The sequence below is a fragment of the Simochromis diagramma genome, unplaced genomic scaffold (assembly GCF_900408965.1).
Source record: "Simochromis diagramma unplaced genomic scaffold, fSimDia1.1 OVJJ01000753.1, whole genome shotgun sequence".
NCBI lineage: Eukaryota > Metazoa > Chordata > Actinopteri > Cichliformes > Cichlidae > Simochromis > Simochromis diagramma.
In genome coordinates, this window is record NW_024387523.1 from 23,487,368 (window position 1) to 23,505,454 (window position 18,087).

At 43.5% G+C, this 18,087-nt stretch overlaps 1 protein-coding gene across 2 annotated transcripts; it reads left to right on the forward strand.

Annotated features, from left to right (window-relative positions):
* Positions 1 to 382: 382 nt before the first annotated feature.
* Positions 383 to 8,518, forward strand: e2f3 (E2F transcription factor 3). 2 transcript variants are annotated; one of them, XM_040020683.1, is made up of 7 exons: positions 383 to 790; positions 1,794 to 1,895; positions 3,375 to 3,603; positions 4,092 to 4,223; positions 5,443 to 5,557; positions 5,675 to 5,855; positions 6,056 to 8,518. In XM_040020683.1, exons 2-7 carry the CDS (start codon positions 1,847 to 1,849, stop codon positions 6,313 to 6,315), a joined length of 966 nt encoding a protein of 321 aa, XP_039876617.1. In that variant the 5' UTR covers positions 383 to 790; positions 1,794 to 1,846; the 3' UTR covers positions 6,316 to 8,518. The 2 variants fall into 2 exon arrangements, with proteins under 2 accessions (XP_039876617.1, XP_039876616.1); XM_040020682.1 differs by lacking the exon at positions 383 to 790 and adding an exon at positions 1,231 to 1,393.
* Positions 8,519 to 18,087: the final 9,569 nt, after the last annotated feature.

Consider the following 18,087-nt stretch of genomic DNA (forward strand, 5'->3'; position numbering starts at 1 on the left):
TTTTTTTTTTAAAGATTTTTCTTTAAAAAAGGCAGGAGAACCAGTAAGCAAGTTAAAACAAGTACTGTTGAGAAACTATAATATAACTGGTGAAAATGTGTAAACAACTTAACAACCAAAGCGTCTAAGTCACATCACATGACAGCGCAACACCTAAACACAAGAGGGGGGAGGGGAAGCAAAGTGCGCCTTCTCTGCGCTGACACAGGAGCGGCGAGTCCGGCGACCTGGCTGTTTCATCTTTGCCGAAAGCACGGCACTGCAAACAAGAGCAAAACTTAAAGTAAAGAATCGATCTCACCAGGCTAGTATCGATAATACCAATGCTGACTTGGTATCGATACAGTCGATATTTGGATTGATCCGCCCACCACTAGCGTGCATAGCCGATATCCTGTCTCGTGAAAATCTGGTTTAATACCAGGAAAATTGTTTCCATCTTGAATTTAAAACATTTTAAAACCCCGTCAGGATGCTCAGTAGAAATCATGATAAGGGTGACTGTTTCTGCTTGACGGTAGAAGAAAAGCTGGTTTCTTGTTCTCGGAGAGCCTAACAGGAGTGTACAGAGGCTGTGTGGACCCTAGGTCGGGGCCGTTTGTGTGGGAATCGCTGTGAAAGTGGAGTTCTTGGAGGCAGGCAGCACCAAACCCCAGAGACCAGAGGAAAGTGAAGCTCGAAAAGGCCTGAAGGCTTATATTTGTTACGGCCGTTTATAATTCAGAAACGAAGTGCGGTTTGACAGCTGATGTGGGCATGTCTATATAACGGAGACTATTTTACGCAAGCGGTGAGACTTAAATACTTGGTGGTTTATCAGTTAAGGTTATTATCGGTCAATCGCGTGCTGGTTAGCCAGGAAGTACCTTTTCAGAATAAAGGCTTGTCCGAAAAAGTATTTAGTTTTAAAGTTGCATAGGTGTCCTTGCTGTATAAAAATCAGAGTATAACGTCTAAAATGATCAACAGTAGTAAAAAATAACTGTAGATGCTAAGATTTGGTGTAAAATGTAATGTTTTTTGTTTAGTTTCTGCTGTTTTTATTATTATTTATTTCTTTTTCTAATTTTCTTCAAACTGGTTAAAAAACACGACACAATACAGAATCTAAACAGTTTGCATTAATAGTTAATATAAGATTCACTAGCTGTAATGGACCACTTCATACTTTAGGTTTAAAGCCATTTTCATAACGATGTCATGTTTTAATGTGTGAGTATGATTTTATTTAGAAGGGTGGACTGTGACCTTTCGCGAGCTTTTGTGTATATCCGGTAGATTTACGCTCGTTTTACCTTCGCGCATGGTCGGGGACTTGTGTAAATGTCGGACTTCGGGTGCCGTGTAATCTGACTGCACACTTCAGCCGTCGAGTTTGTGTGAGGAAACATTGGTAAGGAGCCCGGTAGCGGGGTGCTGTTTATCATTGCTGCAAAACAACTGTCGCATGCTCAGCATGGGAGGGGGATGGGGAGTGTTCCTACTGTTAGCTTACACACACACACACTGATGAGGGAAGCTAGCTTCTGCCCCAGTTGCGAAGTAATAAGTGACAGCTTGAAATAACTAAAACAATTAGTCCGTGAAGGCAACACTGGTTTACTAGTTTATGCAGAGACATGCTCACATCTTACAATTACATGGTTCTCAAGTAAAGGCAGTGGGCTAGTGACAAGTTTATATTACTGCAAAAATTGCAGCCCTGTGCCAAATTAGGGGAAAACACATCCCAAGTTGCATGATATTGCAATATCAAGCAGTAACTTCTAACAAGTTGTCTTAAATATTTTCAGGCAAAGGAATAAAGCTGGAGCTGGAAGACGGTGACCCGCCCCAGACCTCCAGGATGGAGGCAGTGCTGCCAGAGGTCCATCTAACAAACACAGGAGAAACCAGTAAGGCTGTGTGATGTAATAACTTGTGCTCTGGATTATCAGATGGAAAAACATGCCCATTCCAAGGAAGAAATGGATAAAACCTCTCGGACGCAGCTTTACAGTTTACAGGAGAGCATAGTTAATGGGTGATATTTTGTTCCAATGGCATGTGTAGCAAAAACTTAAATTAATAAGTTAATGGTGTCAAATGCTTTGATATGCTTCTCCTTCAAAAAATGGACTAACTGGGCCACACGGCTTAATCACTCAGTTGAGGTGTTGATTTAATCCCACAGTCACAGGTGTATAAAATCCAGCACTCAGTCATGCAGTCTGCCTTTGCAAACATTTGTGAAAGACTGGGTTATTCTCAAGAGCTTAGTACTATAATAGGACTGCACTGTTGCAGAAAGTCTGTTCATGAACTTGGTCCTCTCCTAAATATTCCAAGATCAGCTGTAAGTGGTTTTATTGCAAGCAGAAGTATTTAGTAACTCAGCCTTGAAGTGTCAGAGCATGCACTCTTGCAGAGCAGGATGACAGAGTGCTAAAGTACACAATGTGAAAAAGTCATTGCCAAGCTAGGCTGACTAAGTAACTGCAGAGTTTCAAAGGTCCTCTGGCATTAACATCAGGACAAAAAGTGTGCATCAGGAGCTTTGTGGTTCTCCTGTGGTTGGTGATATGAGGCTTGCATCAGACAGAGTGGTGTAAAGTATTCACTGGACTCTAGGACTGCAACAGCAAGTCAGACTTTCTAATTCCAACATCAGCATTTGACCTCATAAGTGCTCTGCTGGATCAGCGGGGCAAAAAGTCCCACACACACTCAATCTTGTAGCAAGTCTTCCCAGAACAGTAGAAGCTGCTATAGATGCAAAGGGTCACCAGATTCATCTTAAAGCCTACGGATTTAGAATGAGATCCTGTAGGTCTAGTGTACAAGAAAGGACTGGAAGGTTTTTGGTCATATTACCTGTTAGACAGTTGTGTCATTGGTGTACTGCAGAACTGTGCTGGTAAAAAAAACTTAAACTCAAAATTGGCATCATCTTCATCCTTGAATGAGTCAGTGACAGATCCAGTTTGGGGGACTTGATGATTATCACAAGGATTAATATTTTGAAGTTTTTGGGTCATGAATGGCAGCCTTACTCACTAACTAGGCAGTCAGACGCTGCCCATCTTTGAACTCAGCCTTAACTGTAATCTCAGCTACATGCATGTAAAACTATCTTGTTGAGAGAAAGTTCTGACAGACCATCACACATACACAAGCACCAGCCAACCTTATTCCTGCTGTAGCTGTTGCCTCCAGGGCAACTATAACCTAGCCAGATACTATAACCTAATGGAAAATCCTGAAAATCACGGCAAACCATGCCGAGTTGATCTGAGTAGGTAGTCAAGGAAAAGGGGGGTTAAGAGATACTCCTATGGTGCAGCCATTACCAGCAAGAAAACATCTCAGTCTCCACCTGTCCGTTTATCCTCCAGGTCTCGGTTCCCTAATGTGCAAGCGGGAGAGGTCACGCTTCGATACGTCGCTGGGTTTCTTGACCCGGAAGTTTGCAGAGCTCCTGAGGTGCTCCACCGATGGGGTTTTGGATTTAAACGTAGTGTGTCGGGAACTTGGCGCCTCTAAGAGGCGCATCTATGATATCACAAACGTCCTTGAAGGGATCCAGCTCATCAAAAAGAAGTCTAAAAACCACATCCAGTGGTGGTAAGTATAAACTGGGCCAGTAAGTAACAAACATAGACCCATTTTATGCATAAATGTATACAGTGGCTTGCAAAAGTATTCGGCCCCCTAGAACTTTCCCACATTTTGTCACATTACAGCCACAAACATGAATCAAATTTATTGGAATTCCACGTGAAAGACCAAAACAAAGTGGTGTACACGTGAGAAGTGGAACGAAAATCATACATGATTCCAAACATGTTTTACAAATAAATAACTGAAAAGTGGGGTGTGTGTAATTATTCAGCCCCCTTTGGTCTGAGTGCAGTAAGTTGCCCATAGACATTGCCTGATGAGTGCTAATGACTAAATAGAGTGCACCTGTGTGTAATCGAATACTTTTGCAAGCCACTGTATTTAGTAGGGCAAGGGGGCTTTTTTCTGCTCCTAATGCTCAGACACATTGGATACCTTGAGTGTTGCTTGTTTCGCTGTTGACCTGGGTGTTTTTGAATGCTTGTGCACAGGGGCGGACAACTGAATGAAGACTATCAGCCTGTGCTAAAGGCTCTTGGCGAGGAGGAGAGGAAGCTGGACGAGCTGATCCAAAGCTGTACGGAGCAGATTCATGAGCTGTGTGAGGACTGCCACAGTCACAGATATCCTTTGTCTGTTCAGCTTCATTTCACTCTTTATTGTCACCCAGGAAATACTCTGAAGGCAGGTTTAATGGGTAAAACTGCTAGGATAAAAATATTAGTGTTTGCAGTTAAAGTAACAGCACCAGGAGCCCTGAGGTGTTCTCAAAGTCTCAGTATGTCTGCCTTTCAAACTGCATTGACTTCATGAGACATGCAGGTGGCACTAGAGGTACATTTCTTTCTTTGTAAACTGTCAACATTTAATAATGGCTGACCAGAGACAGTCTTTACTGTAGTGGTGTGTGTGCTGTTGGCATAAAGGAGGAAAAGTTTATTTGTTCCAATCAAGGAAAAATACTAGCTTTCAAAGAGCAAACAATACCTGGAATTAATTATCAGTAATGTTTCAGAACGCACCTGCCTTGTGGTTAATAAAAAGCAGTGGTTGTCTGGTGATTGTGTTGAATTTTTTATTTATTTTTTCAAATCAAATTTGATGGCCGATTCCAAGTAGTTGCAGCAACCAGCTGGTCCACAATGCTCACTTTCAATCACAGGGTGGTTGGTTGCCTGGTGGGAGGGCAGTTTGTCTCCCAGCAATCGTGGATTGGCTCAGACCAACTGCAGGTTTGAAAATAACTGCCATCCAATTCATAACCGCAGACGGACTGATTGCACTGTGCCTGCGTTAAAGAGCGTGCCGGTCATTTTGTAGTTAAATCCCACCTGCAGCAGCTGTGTCATATTTGTTGGGAATGCCTGTTTTACATCAGTGACATTTTGGCCAGTAGTTAATGTGAGTTTTGATGTTTGTAGTTGGCAACAAATGTGTGAATTTTGCCACTTGATCACATTTGATTGATGTATTATCACAAATGTATTGTATTTAATTGCCGGCTTGGCTAAAAGTGGGATAAATCTGCCTCTCCTGTGGCAGGGGGAAAAACACCTTCCTAATGGGTCAATAGTGGGGTTTTTTGGTGTTTGTTTTATGAATTGTGGCTCATATTGGTGTAAAGAAAACAGGTCTACCTTGTGATAAAGAAACTGTTGCAGTGTGAGCATGCGGTGTCCTGCAGTCGTACAGTTATGATTTGAAAAGCTGACACGATGTAGGTGAAACCACACTGCTGGTGCGACACGTGCATGAGTTTTGGAGTCCGCTGAACTCTAAGCTCCAGCGGCACACAAACACCAGTCTGTTGTTTTTATTGTCTTCCTTGACTTTGTGGCTCACATACGCCTATTTGACTTACAAGGATATCTATAGGATTCCCGCTTTGAAAGATCAGACTGTGATCGTGATCAAAGCCCCCACAGAGACTCAACTCGTAGTGCCACACCCAGACGAGGTACATGTCAGTCGGACAAGGTGTAAGATTATTAGAGTCATTTCTGTTCTCTAGTGGAACTGCTGCTGTTTTTGAGTCGTTAATCAAAATCCACGTGTCTGCTTTCTCAATGCTCAGAGCCTGCAGATCCACCTCAGCAGCACTCAGGGACCCATTGATGTGTTCATGTGCTCCGATGAGCCCCTCCCCATCGAAGCCACAGGTTATTCAGCTGCTGACGAGGGCAGTGGAAGTCATTTAAATGACAGCGACTCCATGCTCGATTTGCCCTTCGCGGCCTTCGCTCAGTCTTCCAGAGGTGAGTCTTGTGTTTGAGCATCCTGTCGCTCTGGTGCCACAGAGGTCGAGGAAACGACATATCACCGTAACCGCGTTGCTGTCACAGGAGCCTTGAACAGTACTGTGCCCAGCTCCAACTCTGTTTTGAGATTTTTGGGTGATTTTGATCACTTTCTTCCTCACCGGTGTCTCCTCATTCACACTCCCGTGTCATTCCAGAAAACGCTAACAGCAGTTGTGGAATTGATAATCTCTCCAAGCTTCAGCCTGAGCCGACACAGCAGCGCTCTCCTATGCCCTCCACTCTCACCTCCCCCCAGCCCCCCTCTGAGTGCAGTTTTGTTGCTCTCAGTCCCCCTGTGGCCTTCTCTCACAATGAGGAGGGCTGCGTTGTGAGCGTGGCTGACGGGGAGGGCATCACTGACCTCTTCTCCTCTGTCGACTTGGACCAGTTGCCTCTGGATATTCCGCTTCTCTGAACAGATGTGAAGGAATAAATGGAATTTCCATGTAAATGGGATATGAACGGGATCCAATAAACTAGTTGAAGGAGCCAAACTAGTGAAGGAGACTTCCATGTAATTCCATTGCCATCCAGGCCTCTTTTCTTCTCTTTTGGACTGGAGCTGACACGCGCTCTGAGGCATGTTTCTGTTTTTGAGGCCTTTTTGACAGCTCTTCTCCACAATGTCAGTATTTCAGTGTCAACAAAAAGGACTGATTTGAACCCAGAGCTTTGTCAGTTACAGGGACACTGTGAACTGGTCTGGAGAGGTGACGTACACCAAAGGTTTAGAAGTCTGTCCAAAGTCATTCATTAGACTCTTGCTGCTTGTGTTGGAGCTCTGTGATGACAAACAGCTGCAGATGGCATTCGTACACAACTGTTTGATGAAAATTGTTGTGCTTTATTACTGATTCACTCGACTTGTTGGAGACACTAATGCAGATTTGTGTCTTATTAGTTACAGCTGGTCTTGTATTATCTTGCAGTGATGCATTTAAAGCAAACCTGTCCATTATTTGGCATTCTCCCATCCAGGTTCTTCATTTCAGATACCTTAAGTCAGGATGATTTATCGGTCCAAGCACGTGCTCTCATTGCCCTCAGATTTATCGTATTGCATCGAGGTCATTTGAATCGTCTCGATGTGCATTTTAAGACTGAGTTTGCGGCTCAGCGTGATGGAATAAAGATTTTGGCTATGAAGCCGTTTGTGATGACATAACAAAGTAACAGGTGAATGTTGATTGGTTAGGCTATGACCAATGACTGTTAAGGTTTACTGATGTGTTGGAACAGTGCATTACTCTGTGCTACTTAAACTGAACGCCTCATACCACAGTGTGCTATAAGCCCGTGTTGGCTTTTCTCAGGGTTCCAGTAGCTTTTACACCTGTTGCAATTTCATAAGTTAAAGGCTGATTCATACACAGTATTTACCAGAGCCCCACTGATGTAGGATGACTAAGACCTAAACTGATATCCGGCAGTTTAAAAATCCGACATAAGCAGCAATATTTAGCATAACCACATTTCCATAGGATTTGGCACATGTAGTTTAAAAGCACTCTAACTGGAGGTGCTCAGATCAGCTGCTTGTTGTCTGTGGTGTAACAAACAGGTGTTGCTTACTGAGAAGTCACAGAGGAGTGATCTCTGAACTAAAAGTTTGCAACATCAACACTCAAAATATGCTCTACAGCCATGTCTTCTTTCCACTTTTCAACTTTAATGCGCCATTAGAAATGCTGATATCGGCTGATATCTGTCGGGCTCTGGTATGTACAATGTTGTCCAGAGTTTGACGTGTACGAGAGCTTTGCTTTAATATTGATCGCCAGTTTAAAATGACACTAATTATGATGGCAGACATTTCAGCAGGTCACTTTCTCAGGTACCGCTGCGGCCTGTTTGCGCTCTCTTAGCTGTTAAGAGGAGCAGGATTGTCTGATGATGACACGCTGAACCACTAAAAGCACCGAGGAGAGGCTCTACCATTTAAAGCCCGTTCTTGTTTACAGAACATTTTAAATTGTGCCTTTTTCACGGCGCACACTTCAGCGAGGTTGTGTTCGGCGCCACTAAAAACAAACATGTTGCATTCGGGTGAACTGTTTTGTCATCGTTCTTGGAGAATGAAAGGGCTTCTGCTGATGAAAGGACTGTAACACTAAACCCTTTTCATGCTCACTTGAGCATCTCTCATGAATGCTCACCAGAATTCTTGTCATTTGTTGTCAGTATCAAACTAGGACAGCGCCCGGCTCGAGTGGCTAAACTGCTGTATTTACAAGGCATTGAACGGCTAACCACTGTTGGCACTCAGATCTGGTGTTCTGTAATCCACAGAGTGGGCTAGTCTCTTCATGATGTGTGTTATGTTTGCTTGGCAGAGTCGGGAGGCTGTGAAAGGAAAAACTGTTTTCTGTGTTTTTAACAATTCGACACTAAGATCAAATCTAAAGCTTCAGGTTTTTCCCCTCATGTTATTTTTACTGTTGTTCACGTATTCGCATCAGTTTTGTGTTCAGTTAGATTCATTCTCACTCGAGAGCCTCTTTTTACCACTGATTCTGTCCCCCTAATGCTGCTTTGTAGCCAGAAGACCTCTGCTGAGGGTCATTTCTGTTAAATATTGTATCAAAACTTGAATAAATTTGAGCTCATTTACTTATTAATTCCCAAGTCTATTCTGTTTTCTCTTATTTTTAAATTACATTTTGCTTTTCAGTGAGTCCACATTAAATTACTCTCATTATGCTTTTCCTTATATTCAGACAGCACTGAATGTTAAAGTTTAGGAGTTTTTCCAACTCGTGGCTCTCTATGATGTCACTGAGAGTGGATCACAACTGCTGTCCAGAGTTTCTGTTTATAAGGGTCAGAAGACAGTTTTAATACAGGCAGCCAGTATAAGTAGAAGACACACAGGTCTGAATCGTGCAAAGCTACTGAGATTAAAAAGAGCTTTAAATGAACATTGGATCCTCTAATGCAGGGGTGGCCAACTCCAGGCCTCAAGGTCCGGTGTCCTGCAAGTTTTATATGTCACCCTGGGTCAACACACCTGAATCAAATGATTAGTTCATTATCAGGCCTCTGGAGAACTTCAAGACATGTTGAGAAGGAAATTTAGCCATTTAAATCAGCTGTGTTGGATCAAGGACACATCTAAAACCTGCAGGACACCAGCACTCGAGGCCTGTAGTTGGACGCCCCCGCTCTAATGCCTGTTAAATGTTTTCAGACTAGTTGATTTAAGTGGTAGTGTAAGCCTTAATCAATTAGATCATGTAACACTGACCTATGAATCATTAAAGTGTGTGTGTGGGGGAGGAAAAATAAGCGCCAACTCAAGAGATGAGCTAGTGTTGTCTCCACATAACGGACAACTTAGCAAAGGACCAGTTTGAAATTGCATCATTTGTCACTTTGTTACAAGCAGCTTGTAAAAATAAAAAATAAAAAAAAAAATAAAAAAAAATAAAAAACCGCACACAATTAGTTCCGATTTAATGAGCCAATGGCATAAAATAGTATTTTTGTGCCAACAAGCTGATTCCCAAAGATTTACTAGGTCCAAAAAAAAAACAACTTGACACAGGACCTGAGAGATGGATCTGGCCCTTCAGTTGATCCAATCTACTGTTCTCTTCTTAAGAAAGGGAAGAGAAAAGACTGAGATATGGCAAATTGCAGAACTCATTACAAATTACAAGACTGAAAATGGGTGGCAACAGTTCGAATGAAATGAAAAACAATTTTGAAATATTTGTTTCAAATCAATTTGTACAGACAGTCAGGAGAGAGGTAAAACGGTGGAGGCTCTGTTATAGTTTGGCTTGCATCTCAGACAGCGGTGTTTGAGATCTTGTCCAACTACTGTTGGATTGTGATCCAGCATTCAGTGTCATCGGGGAAGCATTTGGTTTGCGTTGCGTGCACTAAAAACATGCCTCGAGTGGAAAAGACACAAACAAACCACAATTGAACATGATCAGACATGGACTGGCCTCCCCACAGCCAGGACCTCAGCATTATTGAAACAACATGGGATCATCAACAAGAGGCAACACCCAAAGAAGAGCTTTGACTGTCCTTCAAGAAGCCTGGAGAGCTGTCCCTGACTACTTAAGCACACTTTCTTATATTGTTTTTAAGTAAAGCTTATTAAACACTGAAGGCTTCAAATTTGTGGTTGTTAAATTTTCACTATATTGGAAAATTATTTTAACAATAATTTTAAGTGTGCTGGGTATTAAAAGGTAAAAGGGTAAGCTTTCAGAAGATGGATCTTGTTTTGATGAGCCAGCTCTCCCACATGCTGATACAATCCTTTAAAGTTTACACAAAAAGCACTTTTTCAAGTTTTCCTCTGTGAATTATCAGAAAGCAGAAAAAAGATCCAAGGCCCCAAGGCTTGTTTCTGTTACTCTGCACTACAGACAATCAACTGGGAGAGCTTTGCTTTTGAAACTGATATATCCACGTTAGTGATGTTCAAAGTTGGTCATGGAGAAAAATGTTCTAAAAATGTGCTTTTGGCTCAAGGTTGTGACGTGTGGGAAGTTCAACAGAGTTGAAACTTTATATTGATGTGGTCAGTTAGGTAGCAGAGGGGGGTGTTAATCAGTTTCAGCTGCTTTGGTGTTAATGAAATTAACAACAGGTGCATTACAAGGGCAACAATGAGACACTGCAAATATAGGATTCACAGGTCAAGGCCACTGACATTATTCCCCACGTCATCTGTTCTCATTGTATTTTCACTAGTTTTGCACTTAGCTTGGGTCGGTGTCGCTACGGGTAGCATGAGGTAATACTTGGACCCGACAGAGGTTGGACAGGTAATACAAATCCTCCAGGATGGCATATCAGTATGCACCACTGCCAGAAGCTTTGCTGTGTCTCCCAGCACAGTCTCAAGAGCATGGAGGAGATTCCAGGAGAGCTGGACAGGGTCGTAGATGGTCCTTAACCCATCAGCAGGCCTTGTATCTGCTCCTTTGAGTAAGGAGGAACAGGTCGAGCACTGCCAGAGGGGCAAAATGACCTCATGAGGGGGGCCTGAGGACTCTCTAATGGGGCTTGTGCTCACTGCCCAGCACCCAATTGGCATTTGCCATAGAATACAAGAATTAGCAGGTCCACCACTGGCGCTCTGTGCTTGTCACAGATGAGAGCAGGTTCACCCTGACCACATGTGACGGACATGGACGGGTGGGGAGAATCCATCTTTCTGTCATTTCTTTCAGCAGTGTATTTTCTTTTAAATCCATGCAGTTGAGCACTTCTAAATGTTTCCACAGTGTGGGGAGATCAGCTGTTTTGCTTTGGTACAGTCCCAGTGTGTGCTTTTAAGATCCCAAACTACGCACCAGGATGAAGCAGCTTGACGTTACCTGCTACACAACAACAGTCATGTTCTGTGCTTCTGTTTAGTGTTCATGCTGTTTAATAGCAGTAACAAAGCTTCAGTTTTCTTTAACCATCCTAATTGCCGTGTAACCCCCAGTGCAGTGCACTAGTGGGATCTCTCTGCCACTAGGAGGCACTGAGATCCCACAGAATCCTTCAATTACATTTTCACAAGCTCGTGTTGTTTTCAAACTGTGCCATAAAGTGTTGCCCATCTGAGAAGCGGCTTGTATAAATTGAAGTGGGAACGGGGTTGCGATGATATAACGTGGCACCTTGCTGGTCACGTTAAATCTAAATAGCGGAAGGAAAGTTTTAGTCATCCTTTACGGAAAAAATCAGCAGGAACAGGCTCTGTGTCAAACCGAACACCCACGTGCTCTGTTTTGTTTCAGCCGCAAACATCACCTCCCTGAGCTGTTGGAGCTATATTTATTCCCCGTGCCCACTTGTGCAAGGACCAGGCGCCTGCTGACATGACGATGTGACAGTTTGTCATCTCATTCAAGTGAAGTCGCCAAGATCGCCCCAGGCTACTTATCAGACATGTAATCTGAATCAGTTTTGGAGGCATTAGCGGCTTCAGAGGAGCCAGGAGAGCGGGGTTAAAATGCAGGTTTGACTGACATCATTGACTCTGCTGATCAGATTACCATATCCTTAGGCCGCTTACTGGATATGAAAGGAGAGACTGGTAATTACATTGAATGTATTTGCCCGACTTTCATGGTTGGAGGAAGGAGAACATGTTAGTGAGACTGAAACATTGCTCCACAGCTGAAATCCTCTGTGGCACATTGGTAGATGTGGGTGTTATTGTCAGATGATCGCTGATTAAATCAGGGTTCTTTTTTAAAAAAAAAAAAGTGATCTAAAATCTTCTAAAGCTCAGTTTAAAAAAAGAAGTGCCTCTGATGTTCCTCTTTATTTATACAGAAGCACCCGCACCTTGTAAACTTTTTTTCTTCTTTTCCCGTCCCTACTTCTCTTTGTCTGAGCCACAGCATCTTAGAAAAACACATCATCGCCCTCGACATGATGATGTAATCCGTCAGGTGCCTACAGCCTTCGAGCCTGACTATAGATGGCAGTGTGGTACCTTAAAAATCCCTCATGAACCCTGTCAACCCAGTTCCCCACAAACAGTGGCACACTCACACCGAGTTCATGAAGTCACTGGATCACTGCTATTATTGATTCATGTGTGCTTCTCTTGTTGTTGTTTCTTCTTTCTTTTTCTTTTTTTTGCTCTTCTCTGTGTCGCTTAAGATTTGCACATTGGAGGAAGGGGGGGAAAAGTGAATATTGAATTGGGTCATATCGAATTAGGTTCGACGTCAACCACCTTCCCATCTCAAGAGGGCTCACTTAAAGTTCAGTCGATACAACTGTCAATCGGGCGATCAATCATTCTGTGAGGTTTCTTTTTTTTTTTTCTTTTTTTTTAAGTGCTTTTCCTTGTTGGCTGCAAGTGCATGATGTGTGGTGGCTTTGAAGGTTTTGAAGCACTGGACAAAACACACAGATGGCTTGGCTTAAAGTGTGACATAGGACTAAGTCATCATCACTTAAGGCTCACTCCCTCAGGGAAGGGGGTTTTAGGAGTGACTCGAGGCATGTGACGCTGCAGGTTGGTAGGCTTGCCCGGCTGTTCCTTCCCTTTACCCCGCTGAAAACACAGCACTTGTTTCTGCGCTACACTCTCTTCAGCCAGGCGGTTGTTTTGACTGCTGTAATGCACTGAGGCTGAGAGAGAGAGAGAGAGAGAGAGAGAGAGCGAAAAATAAGAGAGGGTTAAAGAGGGAGCATGAAAACCAGGAGAGAGATGGAGCGAGCGTACTATTCGTCTCTCATTGGCGGGGGAGAGTACGGCGTCTTTTTGCGTAGCGCCGCCCCAGCCAATCGACGACTTGTGCAGTATTTTTGGGTTTATGAATGAAATGAATAGTGAGAAAGCAGGACAGGAGTAGTTTGATTCATCACCCGTAAGCTCGGGTTGCGCGGCGTACACCGAAGACACAGGTACGCTTGTTTTGCTACGCACGCGGCCTCAGAGGGCCTCTAGGCGCGGACAGAGAGATCAGTGGGCGGCAGCGATGCAGCAGCACATGCAAAAAGCACTCGCAGGCACACTTTTATCCATCTTTGTTATCTCACAAAGAAGTAAGTGCAGTTTAAACAGTGCATACACGCGTCAAAGCCTGATCAGTGCAGGTGGACCAGCCCGAGGCAGAATTGGCTGTTTACCTTCTTCCTGTTTTTTCTGCACACACTTGTTGTCATAGTCCAGCACAGTTTCATTCATGTAAAGAGTGACTGAAAGGGCAGCACGCTAAACTCTGTTAGTGGGCTTATAAGCTCAGCTGCTGGTGGAGTTCGTCCAGAGGTCAGGAGATGTTGAGTCACTGAGTTTTTACTCCATAATAACATGATTTGCACTCCTTTGGCTCTCAGTTCCTTCAGAGGTCAACAACGTCAAGGTGTTTGGGTATTAATCAGCTGGACTCAAATGTCCCTTTCCTCAAAATGTTTCCTGACAAAATAAAATGTTCACCTCTACCCTACAGATACAGCAGTGACTGCCGTCTTTATGGCGAAAAGAGTTAAAAATGTATGAAGACACAAGCTGTTGTTTAAACAGTCCACATATGGAAACCCCCACACACCCAAAGAACCAAAAAGAGACTGTTCAGTTACATATTTTCCTTCTTATCAAACCATTTCATCCTCTTATTTCAACCCTCTCAAGCAGAGATGTAAAACTCTTTTCACACTGCCAGGTTACACACATGGTTTGTACCAGCAAAACTTCAGTTTCTCAGTGTACAGAAATTTAATTACAGGTTTAATAAATCAGAAATCTTCATTTTAAAAAAAGACATGTATTCAATATATGAAAAATATATGAAATATATGAAAACACAGTTAAATTTGTGTCCTCCTTCATATTTTCCCATTAGGCTGTATTGGAGACTTCGCCGGGCCGATTCTGGTCCCCGGGCCTTATGTTTGAGACCTCTGCTCTAAGAGTAATTTAGACCATATGAACCAAATTATTCGTTCATTTCATGAGTAATGGGAATAAATGGGCTATGGAACATTTTCACATCCATGTATTTTAAAGTGTTTTAAGTGACACACTCTCTGTCCCAAAACTCTCCTGCCACATGGAGGGCGACACTGCACGAGTCAACCAATAAATGACAGCTCAAGTTCGGAGGTGTAGTTCACTAAGTTTACTAAAAAGAAAAAAAATCAGCGTGACTTGAAACTTAATTTAAATCTGAACTAACGGGTTGAGTCAGAGACAGACAGAAATGCATGGCTTGTTTACCTTTTCTCAGCAGAGTTTATGTACGTTTGAAATGAGTGCTGTATATGACTGTCTCATTTGGAAATCGTGAACACCCACAACGTTCGGTAAACCCAATAACTTTTAATGACTAGATTCAACAACCATGATCGTGAGATCTTTAATACCATTTTAAACACCCCCAAAAATATATCATTAAGAGCAGCTTCTTTGGTTTCTATTATATTTGGAATATGTGAGCACTAGTAAAAAGCCATATATTGGATTATTATGGACTGGAGCTCAAATGTGACAGGGGCGCCAGCAGGGTTGGGCAATTGGACGAATATATCGACTATTGACGATAGGCTGAGCCCATTGGTGATTTATTCATTTGCCCATGAGTAAGTTTGCTAATAGTGATGGAGCTAATAGAAGCAACCCACAGGAAAAAAACAAACATAATAGCGCTGTTTTAACAGCACCCTCTTTGATCTGTGAGCAATTTTAATTGCTGTCAGCGTTAACTGACTAATGACTAATGCGATTAACAATTAACCCTTTTGGAGTACAGACTGAGTCAAAATCCCTGAAATGTCTGTCAACACATTTTGGGTAGTTTGTCCAAAGTTTGTTCATTTTGCGCTCCAGATGGGTTAATTGTTAATCGCGTTAGTCATTAGAAATTTAATTGTTAATTGTGATGACCGCGTTAACGCTGACAGCCCAAATTTAGTTTGTCAATGTTTGGACTTCTGTGTTGTAAACGCACAGATCAGTCCGTGCATGATTACATTGCTCCGCCCATCAAAAAGTCTGCACATGCGCGAATATATCGCACATCGCGGTTATTGGACTGACAATTGTCGGTAAGAAAATTTGTACATATCGCCCAACCCTAGGCGCCAGTCTGTTTTGTGATTTCAAATAGTTTCTAAAATTCTGTGATTTCGGGGTTTATTGTTTATTAATTTTGATATGATCGAGGTTAATAACGATGATTTTTTTGTTGTTGTTCGTTGCCTGTAGTTTGCATGAAATGTGCTGACTTGACTGCAATTCAATTCAATTTTATTTATATAGCGCCAAATCACAACAAAAGTCGCCTCAAGGCGCTTCATAGATACAGAGAAAAACCCAACAATCAAATGACCCCCTATGAGCAAGCACTTTGGCAACAGTGGGAAGGAAAAACTCCCTTTTAACAGGAAGAAACCTCTGGCAGAACCAGGCTCAGGGAGGGGCGGGGCCATCTGCTGCGACCGGTTGGGGTGAGAGAAGAAAGACAGGATAAAAGACCTGCTGTGAAAGAGAGACAGAGATTAATAACAGATATGATTCAATGCAGAGAGGTCTATTAACACATAGTGAGTGAGAAAGGTGACTGGAAAGGAAAAACTCAATGCATCATGGGAATCCCCGGCAGCCTACGTCTATTGCAGCATAACTAAGGGAGGATTCAGGGTCACCTGGTCCAGCCCTAACTATATGCTTTAGCAAAAAGGAAAGTTTTAAGCCTAATCTTAAAAGTAGATATAGTGTCTGTCTCCATCCATCCATCCATCCATCCATTTGCTTCCGCTTATCCTTTTCAGGGTCGCGGGGGGCGCTGGAGCCTATCCCAGCTGTCATAGGGCGAGAGGCGGGGTACACCCTGGACAGGTCGGCAGTCTGTCGCAGGGCCAACACACAGAGACAGACAACCATTCGCACTCACACATTCACACCTAGTGGCAATTTGGATTATCCAATTAACCTATCCCCACAAGTTGCATGTCTTTGGACAGTGGGAGGAAGCCAGGGTACCCGGAGGGAACCCACGCAAACACAGGGAGAACATGCAAACTCCACAAAGAAAGACCCCGGCCTGATGGTGGAATTGAACTCAGGACCTTCTTGCTGTGCGGCAACAGTGCTAACCACCGTGTCACCGTGCTGCCCGCAGTCCCACAGTGTCTGTCTCCCGAATCCAAATTGGAAGCTGCAATCACTCCCCAACTAACTAGCAAGCACTACTGAAACGTAAAAAACTGTAACTCAAGCCTTAAATGGGAAATATTTACCTTAACTGTTAAAGTAATGCCTCAGTGCTTACATTTCAAAAGACATGTAGCATTTAGGGAGAATGGTCTCTGTTTGTGTGTGTCAAGATCTTCACAGTTTCGCTACCACTTTGCAACTCGTCTGCAAGTCACAAGACAAGTCAGTGTCTTCCATGCAAACAAGGGCAACTGCTGCGATCAACGAGTGACCAAAATAGTTGCAAGGATCTTTGTGACCACTTTCACCTAGTGACAATAAGCAACCTCCAGCAACCAGTTGCCATCCAGTTGGAGATTAAACTTTCTACCTAAGAATCTGGTGGTTGCAAGGACTTACTGACTGCTCTCTAGGTCTGCATGACTTGGGTTTTAGCAGTCGATTTTACGGTGACTGCATTTTCCCCTTGCGATGGGTGGTTGCCGGGTGGTCGCTAACTGGTTTCTAGTCCTGTTTTGACAGTTGCCGAAGCAGAAGTTTGATTAGCAGTTTGCATGAGCCAAGGCAGCTTCATACACATGGTGCAATAATTCAACCACTGTGATGAGCTTCTCCTTAGTTTTGATGTGAACCGACAGGCTGCCCTAGCAACCACCTCGCCCTCTCTGTTCATGATATGATTTCATTGGCTTATGGCAGCACTGGAGCATTTTAATAAACGTGTTTTTCTTGGCTGGCTCTTGAAACGCTGAACCTGTCTTAACTTTTCAGCGCATGCAAAAGCGAAGCCACAAATCGTTGGTTCAGTGGGGCAACACATGAATTTGCCCCGTTCAGAGTAAATGAGAGGCGAGAGAGCGCTGAAGCCTGAAGAGGCTGGGTGTGCGCTGTGCACAACCAGCTGAGACACACTGTGATGTATGGAGAAAAGAGAGAGGCAAGGAGACGGCCATTTCTCATACTTTGTGGCTCTTCTTTAATAGATGAAAAGAGACACAAACAGAAGCTGCCACTAGTTGATTTCCACCTCTTTTGATGGTTGATATTGATGGTTGATAGAAGATTGCAGGGAAAATTAATTTCTTGTGTGAGAGAATCCATACTGGGGGTCGGTACATGGACCAGGAAAGTCATTCTGCTCAGCCCGTTGGTCTTTAGGGGCTCGTCTCCGCAAAGATTTGACCTCTTCCCAGGGGGCTTTGGATTTAGATACGCTCTCTGTCAGGTCTTAAAACAGGCCTGGTAGGATTGCCAAAATTATATGTGGGGCTTTGTACTGTAGGGCTTGATCTCAGCAGTGAATATATAAGGCAAGGCTCCAGATGATGTAGGAGTTGGCTGGATCACACACAGCTGGGTCCTGGCTTTTGGTAAACGCGGAGCGGTCGGAATGTAACGTCTGGCTCGCTCGCGCTCTCTGGTCTGAGGTTTTGGATTTTTCCTCTCCTGCGCCGGGGCCGCGCGGTGTGGGTGTATAATGCCTCAGCTCTTGCGATGACAGCCTCGTGACCTGTTGTGAACCTCGTCCACCTCTCCAGCCCTCTCTCCAGTGGGTAT